General features: G+C 47.2%; 1 protein-coding gene across 9 annotated transcripts; it reads right to left on the bottom strand.

Moving 5' to 3' along the window:
• Nucleotides 1–352: 352 nt before the first annotated feature.
• On the bottom strand, nucleotides 353–17889 carry SIRT3 (sirtuin 3). Of its 9 annotated transcripts, none has more exons than XM_082478387.1 (7): nucleotides 17745–17889; nucleotides 12957–13142; nucleotides 12558–12856; nucleotides 10816–10916; nucleotides 4123–4284; nucleotides 2432–2641; nucleotides 353–860 (listed from the first exon to the last, which is right to left on the bottom strand). In XM_082478387.1, the coding sequence occupies exons 1-7, from the start codon at nucleotides 17825–17827 to the stop codon at nucleotides 831–833; spliced, it is 1071 nt and encodes a 356-aa protein (XP_082334513.1). In that variant the 5' UTR covers nucleotides 17828–17889; the 3' UTR covers nucleotides 353–830. The 9 variants fall into 9 exon arrangements, with proteins under 9 accessions (XP_082334513.1, XP_082334515.1, XP_082334518.1 ...); XM_082478389.1 differs by having other exon boundaries at nucleotides 12624–12856; XM_082478392.1 differs by having other exon boundaries at nucleotides 12957–13134; nucleotides 17745–17826.
• Nucleotides 17890–18133: the final 244 nt, after the last annotated feature.

Here is an 18133-nt window from a genome sequence, read left to right as displayed (position 1 = left end):
TCTTAGAGGTTAATTCTAGCAGCATTGCTGGAAGAAGGCCTGGTGGGGGAGAGTAGAGACAGGAAGCTGCTGGAATGGTCTGGAACAGATGAGGAGTTTCTAGGTGTTGATGTGAAAAGCATCAGGGTTGAGTGAACAGGATGGGATGACCTTCATGAGGGGTGCTGGGTGCTTTGAAGGTCCCGTGGACCTGAGCTGGAAGAGGGCACTATGCCCATCTCCGAGATGAATCAGGGACAAATGTTCTCAGTCCTTGGGTTGTTTCAGTAGAGGAAAGACACCCACAGACTCCCAAGCTCCCCTTTCCACGTTCATCTTCCCTTTTAGGAGACAAAAATGAAGGGATGCCCAGTTTCTCTATTACAGTTTACTTCATGCCAGAAATGAAGGACAATCTCTCAAAATAAACCTACTAAAGAGGCCAACATGCTAGAAAACCCTAGTGCATTACCTGGGACCCAGGCCCACATTTGGGGTGTGACTGGGGCTGCTTGACCCAAGTGGACAGATGCTGAACCTGGCCTTCAGATGGAGTCCAGTCTGGGGTTCCAGGTTGTCTGAGTTCAAGAGGTTCACCATCAGAAGAACGCTTGTGGCATTAAGAGCTTCAGCAAAAAGTCAGGCCAGGCAGCTCCTGCACATCTGTGGCTGGGGTGGCCCTGAGTGCACAGACTCTCATGACCTGGGAAAACACTCCAGGGGCAGCCTCAGGTCGCATGTCCTGGTTCAGCCAAAATTTGTAAACGTGCCCGAGCTGTTCTTCAGGCAGAGGGCTCATCAGAAATGGGCAGTGACTCCCGTATAGCCATTTCTGGTGTGAGGAGCAGCCCTCACTCTCCTAATTTGTCCCAACCATCAGTCTGGAACACAAAGGAGAGAGGAAACTGGTTATCTGAAAACATACCTGGGCACATCTCAGGGCCTGGAATTGAATTATTTCCTAAAACGGAAGCTTTTCTGTCTGCAAATGCTGCTGTTCAGCCAAGTTAAGACGACACCAGCAGGGCTGGGCAAAACTGGGTGGCTAAATGGAGGGCCTCGCTCAAGTGACCAGTCCAGATGTACTCAAGTACACTCACTGCTTGGGAGAGTAATCCAACCCAGACTTCAGCTCATCCCTTAGTGTTTATTCTTGGACAGCAACTCTTTTAAAATAAGTAAACCCGTAAAATCATAACTTCACACAAATTTCTGTGGAACTAGAAAATAGCACAGGTCAAATCCTATAGGACTATAATTCCAAAAGTCCACAGAGGCTACTTGACTTTGTCTTGCTGTTATATGGAAGCAGGAAGTCAGCCACAGAAAGGCTCCTGTGTAAGCTGCCAGGCAGATCTGACCAAGATCTCTACTCCCCTGTGAGCAAGGCATGGGCTACGGTTCCTCTCGAGGTGTAAAGTGTAAGCATCCGTGTTAGCCGGACTCTGCTTCCACTAAGTGACCCAGCAACGTGACTTTAACATTTGATGGTCTTTATTTCCTCCATATAATGAGATGAGAAACAGCACCATCCTACATCTTATCCCTAAGAGCCAAACTCTGGATTCAAAGGCAATGATGTCTAATATCATGAAAACAATATAACTGCAAAGTCTTATATCTTTAAAAAGCCTCATATTCTTCTTGCTTTGGTTCAGATTGGTAAGAAATCAGGCTGTAGCCAGAGGCTGGGGGCTTTTGCCAGTGGAGGTGAGAGGAAAGGGCTGACTCACGGCCCTGAGTCCTGAAGCAGTCACGGCCAAAGGGTGGAGAGGTTTCCCAAGACAGCAAGAACATAAATTACAGCATTCTGGTGAAGTCCACTTTCAGCAGTGTTATACCTGGCTGTAATCATAAATAATCCTCTGAGACAGCTGGACTTCAAATGCTTAATGCTGCCCCCTGTAGAAAATAACCCCTCACATCAAGGCTACACATGCTAACTGATTCTCATGGGAAACTGTATTTTCTGTAACTTCACTTGTTTATAGGAGGCTTGACATCTAGAGAGAGCAAGGCTCTCTGACTTTCTACACTCAGCAGATGATACGTCAACTCCTCTCACGCCAATTATCTCCTAAAAGCATCATCCCACACAGGTTCAGAGAACTTCAGAATCACATCTTATCCTGGAGTCTCCTTTAGTTTAGGGTACGAAGACAGCTGAAGTGTGACGACTGCAGAACGACAGCCCTGTCTGCCTGGACCCTCATCTCCACTCTGCCCCTCAGCAGGCACGAAGCATCAGTTTCTTCATCTCTAAACAGAGGTATTAAGAATCACAGCACCCGATTCATAAGCACACAGGTGGCGCCAAACAGTGCCTGGTACAGGGTTAACAGCAATATTACCTATTACTGTTACTGTTTTAGCCAAAGAGGGTGCCACTCCAGGTTGACCAGACCCCAGAGCAGAAGAGACGGCCCCTCCCGTGACTCTCAGCGGCCCCTACCTTTCCAGTTTCCCGCTGGATGAGGTCCCGCATCTCCTCCGTCCAGCCCAGAAGCTCCACCAGCCTCTTCACACCGTGAACCACGTCCCCCAGCTGGACCACATCCCTGCCCCGAGGATGCCTAGCCAAGGACCCCACCAAGTCCCGGTTGATGAGCAATCGGGGCACCGAGCTCCGCACGGCCTCAGACAAGCTGGCGAAAGGTTCCACCTGAAAAATTGCCCAAACGTGAGGAGTGCAGCGCCCGCCCTCCCCAGCCCTCAGGACCGCTATGCCACAGCCCCTGCAGCCCTGGAGGGACAGCACAGACTGACAGTGAGACCTCGGATACAGAGAAAACCCAGCATCCGTGTTATTTCTTCAGTACCGCTCCCACCGCTGGGTCTCGATGCCCTTGTTCCCCCCCAACCCCAGCCTCCCTCTCATCCACGCCCCCTTTCTCATCCGACATCTCCTGGATCCTGTGGGCCTCCCTGCTAAAGTTCACGCACACCATCTTCCCTGCGCTCCTCATCCACACTCACCAGTGACATGACAGCTCGTCTATCTGGTCTCGCTCCCTGAGAGCAAGGGCCCGGCGCCTCACAGAGGGACCACCACTGAGGGGTTCCTCACACACACACTGCAGCAGGGCCTGCTACACAGCAGGCAGGTTCACTGAAAAAACACACAGCTCTGGGCCCCTGACTGGCTGGGGCCCCAGGCACAGGTCTTTCTGGCCCCGCTGCCCCTTGGTGCCTGCATCCAATCAGGCACAGCCCATTTCAGGGTCTCATCACATCCTTTAGAAGTCTCCTGAGCTGCAAATCCAGACACATCTCCCAGGCACCTCAACCACACGTGTGCAGGACTGAACTCCGCATCCCTGATCCAGATTCCTCCTCCCCAGCAAAGGCCCTGACCCCACGAAGAGGCAGACGCCTCTCTCTTCGGTCCGCAAAGTGACGCCAGCCCCCGAGTCCAGCCGTTCCCTCCCTGCCGCCTCTCGCGGCCCCACAGTCTGACTGCTCAGCCTCCTGGACATCTGCTCACTTCAGCCCGTCCCCAGGTCTCTCTGACCCCGAGGACGACCAGCTACATTCCTGGTTTCACTGCTTCTACACAAGGTCGGTCTCGGTGATACGACCTGGGAGACCTGCTCCCACCTCACGTCTCCCACACGCCTTCCCCTTGCTCATCATGCCCGCCTGCCCTCTGGACACCTCCCCTTGCGCACCGTGCCCGCCTGCCCTCTGGACACCTCCCCTTGCGCATCGTGCCCGCCTGCACTCTGGACACCTCCCCTTGCGCACCGTGCCCGCCTGCCCTCTGCACACCTCCCCTTGCGCACCGTGCCCGCCTGCCCTCTGGACACCTCCCCTTGCGCACCGTGCCCGCCTGCCCTCTGGACACCTCCCCTTGCGCACCGTGCCCGCCTGCACTCTGGACACCTCCCCTTGCGCACCGTGCCCGCCTGCACTCTGGACACCTCCCCTTGCGCACCGTGCCCGCCTGCACTCTGGACACCCCAACGTTGAGCGTTTCCCTGCTCCCCACGCTAGGCCTGGAACACCTCTGCCTCCTCGCATGCTGAATCCACCCATCTTCCAAAGGTGTGGCCCCAGAGTGTCTGTCCCACCAGCCCCACCTCCTCTGCCTCGTCCCGCCAGCCTCCTCCGCACGTCTGTGCACCACAAGGCCTGCTGACAAACCTCCAGAGAGGTCCCAAGGATGAGCAGCAGGTCTGCCGTGGGGAAGTCAGCCAGATGCAGCAGGAACCTGTGGGGCAGCATCTCCCCAAAGAACACGATGTCGGGCTTCACGACGCCAGTGCAGACCGGGCAGAGTGGGACCCTGTCCACCATCACGTCGGCCTGGGGTGACACAGAGAGAAAGTGGGCCCAAGGAAGCTGTCACAACACACTTCCAAAGGAAAAGGCAAAAACAACTTCTCATTGAGAAACTGTCAAACATTCCACAGCTGAGACAGTAGTGCAGTGAAGCCCCCTGTATATAATGAACCCAGCTTCAGCAATTATTGACACTCCGCCAGTTTCATATAGCACCCCAGAATTTGGGGAGGTTGCAGTATTTGAAAGCAGATCCTGGACACGATACGATATCCAACACATTGAACACTACGCTCTGCACCTGGGGTGCTTATCAGAGATATGCAGGTGCTGAGGAAACACAGCTGACCTTGGAACACAGGGGTCAGGGGCACCAACCCTCCGCACAACTGAAAATCTATACAGAACTTAGAGTCAGCCCTGTGTACAGATGGTTCCTCGGTATCTGTGGTTCCGCATCTGTGATTCAACCAACCACGGATCAAGTAGTCCTGGAGTACACATTTACTGAAAAAAAATCCACATATGAGTGGACCCACACAGTTCAAACCCGTGTTCAAAGGTCAACTGCACTGATTATATAGTCCTCAGAAGCACTCTGTACGCATTTGGCCTACAACAGGCATTATTCAATGAAAATGACGGTATAAATTTGTCCCTGATTTTAGCTGAAGTGATCCTGACATCATCACCTTAGCCCTGAAGACATTCAGGTCGGCTTCAACTCACTGGCTGGAGTTATTTTCCACAGACCTCCTCCTTGCAGGCCAAGGTGAAGCAGATGTAAGCTATTATTATATCCTGCTACACTTGGATTCATGCTTGGGCTAGACATTAGAGGAGGAAACTAAGGAAAAAGACACCTGGCTTCTAAGATAAACCTTTACAGCTACTGGGATTTGTTTTTGCAGGCTGAACCCAGTAAGGACCAGCAGAAACAACAGACAAAAGAAATGGACTAGTCAAATAGTTATATATTAGCAGATACAGATTAAAAACTCTAGTATGTGTAAATTTTTAAAAAGACAGGCTTGAAATATCTATTGGAGATAGAAAGCTATACAAAATAATGTCGTGGATTTGAAAAAGAACCAGAGAGAACTTCCAGTAATAAAAAGTAGAGTATCGAAAATTAAAGCTCAGTGGAAGGGCTTTATCCTCTATGACAGAATAGAATATCAATAAACTGGAAAGTAGATCAGGAGAAAAACTCAGAATGCAGCACAAAGAGGAGCAAGATGGGATGCAGAGAAGAGCCGCCAAGGGCTGCGGACAGTGTGAACCAGTCTCAGAGATGCTTAACCCAAGGTCCACAGAGAGAGGACAGGACACGGTGGGGCAGTCACTGTCTGAAGGGATCATGACTGAGGATTTTTCAGCAAAAATGAAAGATATCAAACCTCAGATTCAGAAAGCTCTACAATTTTTAAGCAGAATAAATAAAAGGAAATCCATATGGAGACATACCATAGTAAAGTGCAAAACTCCAAAGAGAAAAGTTTTTTTAAATATGCAGAGAATAGATAGCAACAGACTGATTCTAAAGTTGATACGGAAAGCAAAAGACTCAGAATAGCCAACACAATCTGGAAAAAGATGATCGATGAAAGAAAAATATGGTAAGCCAGGCTTCATTAAAATTAAAAACTTCTCCTCTGTGAAAGACAATGTCAAGAGGATGAGATGACAAGTCACAGACTGGGAGAAAATATGCAAAAGACACATCTCATAAAGAACGGTTATCCAAAATGCACAAAGAATTCTTAAAATTCAACAATAAGAAAATGGGCAACCCAGTTAAAAAATGAGCCCAAGACCTCACCAAAGAAGATATACAGATGGTAAATGAGCATATGAGACAAGTTCAACATCATATGTCACTAGGAAATTGCAAATTAAACAATGATATTCCACTCCACACCTATTAAGAACGGCCAAAATCAGAACACTGACAACACCAAGTGCTTATGAGGATGTGGAGCAACAGGAACTCACATTCACTGCTGCTGGGAATGCAAAATGGGGCAGCCACTCTGGAAGAACAAACTAAACATAGTCTTACCATAGGATTCAGCAATCACGCTCCTTGGTATTTACCCAAAGGAACTGAGAACTTATGTCCACATAAAAACCTGCACATGGATGTTTATAGCAACTTTATTCATAATTGCCAAAACTTGGAAGCAATCAAGATGTCCTTTAGTAGGTGAATGGATAAACAAACTGTGTTACATCCAGCAAATGGAATATTAGCCTAAAAAAAAAAAAAAAAAAAAAGTGCTCATCAGGCCATGAAAAGACATGGAGGAACCTTAAATACATAATGTTAAGTGAAAGAAGCCAGTGAAAAAAGGCTGCATATTGTATGATTCCAGCTCTGTGACATTCTGGAAAGGGCAAAACTATGGAGACAACAAAAAGATCCGTGATTGCCAACCTAAATGTCCATCAGCAGGGGAATGGATAAAGAAGATGTGGTACATATACACAATGGAATATTACTCAGCCATAAAAAATAACAAAATAATGCCATTTGCAGCAACATGGATGGACCTAGAGATTACCATACTAAGTGAAGGAAGTCAGACAGAGAAAGACATATATATGATATCACTCATATGTGGAATCTAATTTTTTTTTAATGATACAAACGAACTTATTTACAAAACAGAAACAGACTCACAGATTTCAAAAACAAACTTATGGTTACCAAAGGGGAAACATGGTAGGGAGGGATAAATTAGGAGCCTGGGATTAACATATACACACTACTATATACCAACAAGGACCTACTGTATAGCACAGGGAACTCTACTCAATATTCTGTAATAACCTATATGGGAAAAGAATCTGAAAAAGAATGAATATATGTATATGTATAACTGAATCACTTTGCTGTACACCTGAAACTAACACAACACTGTAAATCAACTACACTCCAATAGAATTTTTTTTAAAATCAGTGGTTGCTAAGGGTTGGGGGCAGGAAGGGAATAGGGTTGACTGATTAGTGGATACAGGGTTTTCCTTTGGGGTGACGAAAATATTTTGGAATTAGATAGAGGTGGCAGTTGCACAACACAGTGAATGTACTAAATACCAATAAACTGTACACTTTAAAATGGTTAATTTTATGTTATGTGAATTTCACCTCAATAAAAAATAAAAGACAGGATCCTCTGCCACGTCGATATTTCCGAATTTCATCTTTATTTAAGATTTTCCACTCTATCTTACTCTACTTTAAAAAACCCATTCTAGGGCTTCCCTGGTGGCGCAGTGGTTGAGAGTCTGCCTGCCAATGCAGGGGACACGGGTTCGAGCCCTGGTCTGGGAAGATCCCACATGCCGCGGAGCAACTAGGCCCGTGAGCCACAACTACTGAGCCTGCACGTCTGGAGCCTGTGCTCCGCAACAAGAGAGGCCGCGATAGTGAGAGGCCCGCGCACCGCGATGAAGAGTGGCCCCCGCCCGCCGCAACTGGAGAAAGCCCTCGCACAGAGGCGAAGACCCAACACAGCCATAAATAAATTAAAAAAAAAAAAAAAAAAACCCATTCTAGGGACTTCCCCAGTGGTCCAGTGGTTAAGAATCCACCTTCCACAAGAATATACAACGGAGAAAAGACAGTCTCTTCAATAAGTAGTGCTGGGAAAACTGGACAGCTACATGTAAAAGAATGAAATTAGAACACTCCCTAACACCATACACAAAAATAAACTCAAAATGGATTAAAGACCTAAATGTAAGACTGGACACTATAAAACTCTTAGCGGAAAACATAGGCAGAACACTCTTTGACATAAATCACAGCAAGATCTTTTTTGACCCACCTCCTAGAATAATGGAAACAAAAACAAAAATAAACAAATGGGACCTAATGAAACTTAAAAGCTTTTGCACAGCAAAGGAAACCATAAACAAGACGAAAAGACAAGCCTCAGAATGGGAGAGAATATTTGCAAACAAATCAACAGACAAAGGATTAATCTCCAAAATATACAAAGAGCTCATGCAACTCAATATCAAAAAAACAAACAACCCAATCCAAAAATGGGCGGAAGACCTGACCTAAATATATATTTCTCCAAAGAAGACATACAGATGGCCAAGAGGCACATGAAAAGATGCCCAACATCACGAATTATGAGAGAAATGCAAATCAAAACTACAAGGAGGTATCACCTCACACCAGTCAGAATAGCCATCATCAAAAAATCTACAAACAATAAATGATGGAGAAGGTGTGGAGAAAAGGGAACCCTCTTGCACTGTTGGTGGGAATGTAAATTGATACAGCCACTATGGAGAACAGTATGGAGGTTCCTTAAAAAACTAAAAATAGAACTACCATATGACCCAGCAATCCCACTACTGGGCATATACCCAGAGAAAACCATAATTCAAAAAAATATGTGTACCCCAATGTTCACTGCAGCACTATTTACAATAGCCAGGACATGGAAGCAACCTAAATGTCCATCAACAGACAAATGGATAAAGAAGATGTGGTACATATATACAATGCAATATTACTCAGCTGTAAAAAGGAACGAAATTGGGTCATTTGTAGAGATGTGGATGGACTTAGAGACTGTCATACAGAGTGAAGTAAGTCAGAAAAAGAAAAACAAATATCGTATGTTAACGCATATATGTGGAACCTAGAAAAATGGTACAGATGAACCAGTTTGCAAGGCAGAAATAGAGACACAGACGTAGAGAACAAACGTATGGACACCAAGGCAGAGGTGGTGGTGGTGGTGGGATGAATTGGGAGACCGGGATTGACATGTATACACTGATGTGGATAAAATAGAAAACTAACGAGAACCTGCTGTATAGCACAGGGAACTCCACTTTGCTGTACAGTAGAAACTAACACAACATTGTAAAACAACTATAAGCCCCCACCAAAAACAATCCACCTTCCAATGCAGGGGATGTGGGTTTGATCCCTGTTTGGGGAACTAAGATCCCACATACCTGCGTGCCACAACTACTGAGCCCGCGCACTCTAGAGCCCACACACCACAACTAGAGAGACGCTCCCATGCCACAATAAAGAGCCCGCGTGCCACAGCTAAGACCCGACGCAGCCAAATAAATAAATAAATAAATAATTTTTAAAAATAAATAAATAAAATAAAATAAAAATGTTTAAAAAAAAACCCATTCTAGGATAAAGACGATGTGGTGTATATAGATATATACAATGGAATGTTACTCAGCCATTTAAAAGACTGAAATAATGCCATTTGCAGCCACATGGATAGACCTAGAGACGATCATACTAAGCAAAGTAAGTCAGAAAGAGAAAGACAAATATCATAGGATATCACTTATACGTGGAATCTAAAATACCACACAAATGAACATATCTACGAAACAGAAACAGACTCACAGACATAGAGAACAGACTTGTGGTTGCCAAGGGGTAGGGAGGTGTGGGAGGGATGGACTGGGAGTGTGGGATTAGCAAATGCAAACTATTATATATAGGATGGATAAACTACAAGGGCCTACAGTATAGCACAGGGAACTATATTCAATATCCTGTGATAAACCATAATGGAAAAGAATACGAAAAAGAATATATATATGTATAACTGGTCACTCTGCTGTACAGCAGAAATTAAACACAACATTGTAAAGCAACTATACTTCAATAAAATTTAAAAAAAAAAAAACCATTCTATTCCCAAATATTCCCAGAAGTACACAGAGGTGTAAACATGGGTATCGTTACTGTATTATTTTTAATAGTAAAAAATCACAAACATCATAAAATATCCCACAACAGGTGAATTGCTAAATGGAATGCTCTATAGTTACTAAAAACAGTAAGTAGAGCTGTAGTTATTGACACAAAATATCCATGAAATTTTGCTCAGTGACAAAGCATGTTGCACAACATTAATCTTAATGATCCCATTAATGAAAAAACATTGTAACTGTGTGTGGGTGTAAGTACCCAGAAATGTGCATGTATGTTTGTATATACACATCTTTCTTTTTTTAAGGCCTGGAACATTATACAACAAACTGTTAAAAGCGGGCTACAGGAACTGGATGAAGGCAGATTCATTTTTCCCTACATATTTCTCTATTGCCTTATTTTTTTTTTAAATCTGCAAAGATCCTATGGCCCAATAAGTTTATATTTACAGGTACTGGGAGTTAGGACTTGCACATTTTTAAAAAATTGAAGTACAGTTGGTTTACAATATTGTGTTAGTTTCAGGTGTACAGCAAAGTGATTCGGTTATACATGTATATATATATGTATGTATACATATTCTTTTTTTATTCTTTTCCCTTATAGGTTATTAAAGCTATTGAATGTACGTTCCCTATGCTACAGTAAATCCTTGTTGTTCGTATTGCCTTAATTTTTTACAAGTACATATTACTTTTCTAATTTAAAAATGAAAACATTTTCATAGTGTTACTGTTCTGTTGTCCTACCGACATGATGCTTACGAAACACCACTTCTCCAGCTTACTCCCAGTGAGAAAGGCAGAAGGGACAGAACTGTCAGTGTGACAACTCACCCAAAAGTCCTCCCCTGGGAAGGGTCTTCGGCAGACGGTGCAGGTGGCAGAGGCAAAGGATCCGTGAGCTTCAACGAGCTTTGAGGCAGGGATGCCAGACGCTGAAATTCAAACCAAAGCTAAGTGCTGCTGCCCCCAGCTTGGGCGCAAGCCCCTTAGTGTAACCTCTGGGCTCAGCAGGCCCTCCAGGAGTCACAGCCCTTGGTGTGACTTGAAAGCCCGATGTCCCCGCCTCTGTCACCTACAAACGACACCCCACTGATCAGAATAAGCTCAGGGGTGAGGCTCCAACATGGAGCCGAATCACAGGTAAAACAAAGCCTGTGAAAACACAGTGGAAAAAACATTTGATTAAGTCCAGATAAAATTACACCCAATACTAAGAAAGACATTTTCTATGCTACACACACCGAGTAAAAGTGAGAAAATACTATAAATACATGTCCAAAAACCTGTAGAAAAACAGACAAAAGGTAACTTATCATGAAGTTTTTGTTATCACCACCAGCTTTGGAAGGCTGTGGGTACACAGACCTGGTCCTAGCTGCAGTGGTTTCCCACTGTCCTCACTGTACACACGCCGAGGCTCACAGCCACACACTCCCGCCTTCCCACAAGGCCCGCCCTGCTGCAACTCCAGGAGAGAGATTGTCCCCACGGGGTATTCGCTGCTGCCTATGTGGTTCCAAGCCGTAGAGTCCTTCTAGCAAAGAAACATTTTCCTGGAGTCGAGAGAACTCCATTTTTCAAATCACAACACATCCACAGCCTGGCTGAGCTGCTGCTGGCTTGCTGAGAGCTGCCTGGCAGCGTCACTGCACGTAAGAAGAGGCCCCAGCAACTGCTTCTCTAGGGTGCACGGCCAGAGGTCAGTATGACAGTATGACCCATGAATCACTGGTTGTGGCCACCACCGAGACAGTCAAGAAATCACCACACACTGAGTTTGATGATCTTAAGGAATTATTAGTGATTTCTTTGTGTGATAATGATATCATGGCTGTGTTTTAAAAGTCTTTCTCTTCTAAAGGTATCCATTGCTGGATTTATGTATTAAATTTATGATGAGAGGGATCTGCTTCATAATAGCTGGGGGTGAGAGAGAAGGTGGGGGTAGGACACAGATTAAACAGGACCAGCCAGGACGAGGTGACGAGAACATGAGGATTCATTACATTCTTCTCTTCACTTTTTTGTGTGCTCAGAAAATCCCGTAATGAAAACTTTAAAAAAGAAATCATCAGGGGACTTCACTTGTGGGCCAGTGGTTAAGAATCCGCCTTCCAATGCAGAGGACGTGGGTTGTTTGATCCCTGGTCGGGGACCGAATATCCCACATGCCGCGGGGCAACTAAGCCCACGTGCCACGACTAGAGAGCCTGTGTAGCGCAACTACTGAGCCCACGTGCTCTGGAGCCCGTGCGCCACAACGAGAGAGAAGCCCACGCACCGCAACAAAGATCCTGCGTGCCGCAACTAAGACCTGACGCAGCCAAGTAAATAAACAAATAAATATTTGAAAATATATACATATAAAGAGAAAAGAAATCATCGGATCAGAAGCTCCCAATGTCAACTTTAGTTCTATCCCAAACTCACAGCCCGGAAAATGGGTCCACAATGAGGTCCCAACAGTGATACTTAAACACACAGAGGACAGTTTTTTGGGGGGACAACGGCAAAACTCTTTGGCTCAAAATCAGTCACAGGGATGGGGAATAAGCACTAGGCCTCAGCCCTACCTAGAAACAGGCACGTGAGCCTTCCCTGCAAGAGCAAGAAGATGTGAGACGGGACGGAGGTCTCACCTCTCTCAAGCCCGTCGATGTTCTGTGTGTACAGCCGCAGAAGCAGCCCCTTGTCATGGAGCAGTCGCAGGAAGTAGTGAGTGGCATTAGGCCTATAGTTCCCAGGGTACAGCTCCTTGGCAAAAGTGAAAAACGGCTTGGGATCGCGAAAGAAAAATGAGAGCTCAAAAATGGCCTCGGGGTAGGGGATCTTGTACTGCTGGAGGTTGCTGTAGTAGCCGGTCCCCGGAGATCTGCAGAGAGAAGCAAGAGGCTCTGAGCCCTTCAGGAGAGAGCCGGGAAGTGGAGTGAGCCCCAGGCAGCCAGGGAGGGGCACGGGGACTGCACGGGCACCTGAAGTCCGGGACGCCGCTGGGTGTGCTGATGCCGGCCCCCACCATGACCACCACCCTCTGGCAGCCTCCGGTTTTAATCAGCTCGGCAACGTCCTGCAGGAGAAACTTCGGACTGTGGCCTCCACTTCCAGAGACACTTGAGGCACCGGCAGAAAAAGATATGGGCCTTCCTGCACCTGCAATACTGACAGGAAAAGGAGAGCAGCCAGGTAACCGATGAGAACCCAGTCCATGCTAGCAAGCAGTGTCTCCCCTCCCGCAGCCCCGCCACTGAGAATGACCACACACCTCCCTGCTGCCCCCGAATGACCACCTTTCTTATCATGGATAAAATACAAACTCAGAAATCAAGACGTATTTCAGGTTAGCGGGAACTGTGCAAATAAGGAAAGTATCATTTCACAGTTCCTGTTATCGAAGGCTAGTGCTGAAGGCTCAAGCTGGAGCCGGGGTCTCGGGGGACACTCTCTGCAGAGCCATACGCCCTAACATACCTGGGATGTGACAAATACTCAGTGACATTTAAAGAAAGTTAAACGTCTCCGACTTTACACCAAATATTACCAGGATGATAAGTGGGTTCAAGAGACCATTCCAAAAACGAACATTCATATCCTAACAGTGAGGGATTCAAACTGCTGCAGAGACTTCAACGTTCGCAGCTATTCAGGAGGCTGTTCATATTACATGGCAGCCAGACAAATCACATAACCCAGGCAAGGCAGTGGGCATACTGGACCTCGGGGGTCTCCCTGCAAAACTCTAGAAGGCTTCTCAGGTCATCTCCAGAAACCAGGAGCTGAGACACTCACAACAAGTTTAACTGTTAGGAGTATGAGATGGTCTTCCACAAGAAAAGAGAGCAAGACACACAATAAACAAATCACAGGCTTCGGAGAGGCATCAGGACTCGGTAAGTGACTCCAAACGCAGGAAAGCACCAGGAAGAAGACAAGGGCAACACAGCCAGCATAGAGCCTGGAGCGGCACCTGAAAAACGTCCCACTGAAGCAAGTGTGCAGCCACTGTGGGCGCGCAGGCTAGAGCCCAGCGTGGGCCTGAAGGCCTTCTGGGTTTACTGATCTGCTCTCGGGGCCCTCATCTGGCAGCTGCCTGAGCTGTACAACTTCATCACCTCCTGGTATCATTCTGGCAGCTCGCCCAGAGTTCAAGACGGCCAGCCCCACCACACAGGGCACCTTCCTCACACCCCAAGGGCTGGCAGCTACCACACCCGTCCTCCAGGAGAAGGGCCTGATGACCCGCCTCCAGGACATCGCCCTCGGTGTAGACGCCTCCACCCTGACAGGAAAAGAGATTAAACAAACTGAAATGACAACCCTCCCCAAATGATTGATAAATCTAAAGTGAATACAGACATAAAAACAGGAAACAGAGTATTTCTTTTACTCATTTGTGATACAAGCAAGAAATATGCACCCTAAAAGCACATCTTTAGATACAGGTCAGGACAATCCAGAGCTTATCTTCCAGGAGTGTGACGCCAACTCACTCCCTTGTTTGCTCTGTCTTTGGTTTTTCTCTTGTTCCTGCAAAATCTGCACAGACCCACCTGCTTACACACTGCTGGTGAGGCTTTCCCGGACACCCTCTGCCCCCGAGAGCGCCCTAACATCTTAGCACAACACACCCCGCCCCAGTGATGGCCTCAACCCCGCTACCCCCTCTTACAGACCCCTCCTTTCCTGGTTCTTGTGTACACCCTAAACCCAGCTCCTTTGCCTGAAAAGACCTTTTTCCACCTCAGCATGTCCACAGTCTCCCAGAGTCAAGGCCACCTCCTTCACGAAGCCACTGCTGAACCCAGTGAGAAGTCACTTCGCCCGCCCCTGAAAGGTGACAGTACTGGCTCCCCCTCCTCCCTTTCGGGTGCCTGTCACCCCTTCCCTTCCTGCACTCCCACACTCCACTCTGGGGTAAACGACAGCGCCACTCAGGGGCTTGCTGGTCACTCAGTCCATTTGTGGTGCCTCTCCGGACACACAAAGCATCATCTTGCTTTTCCAAAGAACAGACCTCAGAAAGGTGTGTAATGAGAAAGACGAACGTGGCGAGGGAAGGCAGGGCCGAGGGCACCAAAAGGAGCGTCAGAGCCCTAGCTCACCGCCTGTCTCATCAAGTCACTCAAGCACCCTGAGCCTCAGCTGCTGAAGCTAAAAGCAAGGGAGCCAGAGACGATTCCTACAGTCTTCTGAAAAACATCCATAGCTGTAAACCTCCCAGCAGCAAGTACAGGAAATACATGCAGCAGGGAAAACAATGCTTCCCCACTCCTCCCCAGGCTCTTGCAGAGATGCCCCTAGATTCTGAAGAAAGTTCTGCTGCATCAAAGACTTGCATAAAAGCACCTGTCAAGGCAGCTCTTCTGAGTGCAAGTCAATGAAATCTCCAAAGGGGGTTTTCCAATGAAAACCAGTCAGATGGTTAGGAAGGAAAGAGAAGGTTCTGGTTCCAACTACAGCTATTAAATGCCCCCCTGCACACAGCATCAACAACATCTATTCGCCTAAGGTCCTCACCCAAACATTTACTGAGCTCCTCCTAAATGCAAATTATTATGAGAAATACAAAAGGAATGAGAGGGAAGTTGCGATACTGTGAGTTATAATAAATATATATTTTGGTCTCTGTCCCAGAACCCTCTGAATTTCCTAAGAGCAATGGGAGCATCTTTTGTTACAATATTTGGTCTTTTGGCCTCAGTTCCTAAAATCACTTCAGAGCCGTGAAGGTGAAATGGGTGTCTTGTTATTCATAACAAGCCTCTTACACCTACACTGAGTTTATGTTAATGAGGTGACTATTGGAAATCCCCTAAGGATGGGGATATTGTTGCCAGGGGAACCGACCACAATTAGAGGGTTGGAGCCTCCATGGAAACCCAAAAGGAGGGGGTTCAGAGAGCTGCCAGGTCGGTGAACCAGAAAACTTCCAGGTGCCAGGCCCTGAACTCCACAGGGACAGAAGCTCCTGTATTGAGAATCCTTCCAAACCTCGCCCTATATACATGTCTCTTCATCTGGCTGTTCATTCATATCCTTTAATATCCCTTATAATAAACCCGCGATCTAGTAAGTAAACTGGTTTCCTGAATTCTGTGAGCCACTCTAGCAAGTGAATCCAGCCAGAGGAGGGGGTCGTGGGAACCTCCGATTTGTAGTCAGTTCGTCAGAAGGACAGGTGAACCTGCATTGGCAGCTGAAGTGGTGTCAGTCTTGTGGGACTGAGCCCTTAACCTGTGGAAGCTGGTGCTATCTCCAGGCTGACAGAGCCAGAATTCAGTTAAATTTGACACCCGGTCGGTGTCTGTGGAAAAGTGGAGAGCTGCTTGCTGGTGTTGAAAAAATACCCATGTTGTAGAAGTCATTACCATTGTTGAGTGCCTACTTGGGTGCAAGGTATTACTCAGGGTACTTGATGGGTATTTCTCATCTACATAAGTAAAACGTCTATCACTGAAAAACACATGGCAGAATTTTACCTAATGTCTAGAATATACTGAATGACTTAAAGTATATGCTACATGGAATGAGATCTACTGGGAGTAGGGGTACTCTGAGGGGCAAGCATGGATGCTAACTAGGAAAGGGAAACAAAGGACAATTTCTTATAAGAGTCCTAAAATACAAACTGGAAAGGCACAAATTCCAACGTGTAGACAGCCTATGCAGACGGACTGCTCCGCACAGGCACCCTCAAGCCCTCTGCTTGATGGCGGGGGCAGCGGGGTGGGGGGAGTGGGAGCCGGATTTACTGAATGATGGCGGTGTCCTGATCAGCACCTGGTAGACCAGGTCACTATTTAGCCATGCCCCACCCACACAACTGCCTGCAGATTCTGAAACTGGAATAAGCTCCACGGAGGCAACAGTTTGTCTGACCCCTGCTCCATCCTCGCATCTAGAACAGTCTGGTAGATAATGAGTCCAATTAAAAGTTTCTTGGATGAAAGAAAGACTCCTCCTTGGTATTTCTTTATTAAACTCTTCGGTATTTTTGGTAGTTGTGTAAGAAGGCATTAAATGAACGTACCGTTATTCACGTATACACTTGACCATTAGTGGGCATTTAAGTTAGTTTCCTAACTACTCTGATTAGCAACTATGGGCCTTAAGATTTTTCCACTTGTAGGTTCAGTTCCTAGACAAGGACTCAAAATGTGCAATTATTGTGTATGAACCTGTGTAGGGGTATGAACATACGCTGGTGGGAGTATTAACTGCACGACCTTTATGTGGAGCAATAAAAAGTAGACGCAGGAGTTCCACTACTAGAAATTTATCCAAAAAGTGAGGTACAAACAAGGTTATTCAACACAGCATTATCTGTAATAACTAAAGATTAGAACCTATTTCAACAAGAGACTGGTTAAAGTATGAAACATCCATATAATGGAATTCTACAGATTAGTATAAAAGACTCAGAAAACATTTATGTTTAGAATGGAAGTAACTCCAAGACATGTTAAGTAAAAAAGGACAGGTACAGAATAGAATCTAACTAAAAAGGGGGCGGGATGTCAAGAATGAACAAGTAATGTTGCTTATACACGCCCAAAATACCCCCGGAAGAAACGAGAAACCAATGCCATGGGTGTCTCCGGAACACCCTTCAGAGCCGCGTAAGCAGGGACTTGCCATTTTCAGGTCCTCCAATCGTCCCGCCGACCACGCAGGGGGAAGCCTGACTCCCCCGCTCGCCTGAGGGCGTCAGTCTCCGCCCTGGGCCCCGCCCGCCACCCCCGCCGCCGCCACCCGGAACAAACCGAGGCCGGCGGGTCCAGGGCCGCGCACCGCCCAGGCCCCAAAGCCTGAGGGCGGGAACAACTGAACAAGCCCACAACGCCATGTTCCTCCGCAGCCCGCAGCGTCAGGTGCCCAGGGGTCACGTGCGCGCTCCGCCCCCGAGCGCGCCCCGCACCCGAAAGTCCCTCCCCTGCAAGCCCTTATCACACCCTCGCGCTCTCTTTCCCCGCCTCCAGCGCGCCCCGCCCCTCTCCGTGCACCCTCGCCCCGCCCCCGCAGCCCTTACCACACCCTTGCGCTCTCTTTCCCCGCCCCCCAGCGCGCCCCGCCCCTCTCGGTGCACCCTTGCCCCGCCCCAGCGCGGCCTTACCACACCCTTGCGCTCTCTTTCCCTGCCTCCAGCGCGCCC

This window comes from Balaenoptera physalus (assembly GCF_965194825.1).
Source record: "Balaenoptera physalus genome assembly, chromosome: 10".
Classification (NCBI taxonomy): Eukaryota; Metazoa; Chordata; class Mammalia; order Artiodactyla; family Balaenopteridae; genus Balaenoptera; species Balaenoptera physalus.
The sequence above is the reverse complement of the archived record's forward strand: the minus strand, read 5'-3'. Positions and strand labels throughout refer to the sequence as shown.

Excerpts from the sequence above, each read along its gene's own strand:
- SIRT3 (XM_082478387.1), bottom strand. The coding sequence starts at position 17,827 with ATGGCGTTGTGGGCTTGTTCAGTTGTTCCCGCCCTCAGGCTTTGGGGC. Across the intron at positions 13,143-17,744 it reads CCCTGGACCCGCCGGCCTCG|TATTGCAGGTGCAGGAAGGC; the intron begins GTTTGTTCCGGG and ends TTTTCCTGTCAG. Across the intron at positions 10,917-12,557 it reads GCTCACGTGCCTGTTTCTAG|CGTCTGGCATCCCTGCCTCA; the intron begins GTAGGGCTGAGG and ends TTTGAATTTCAG.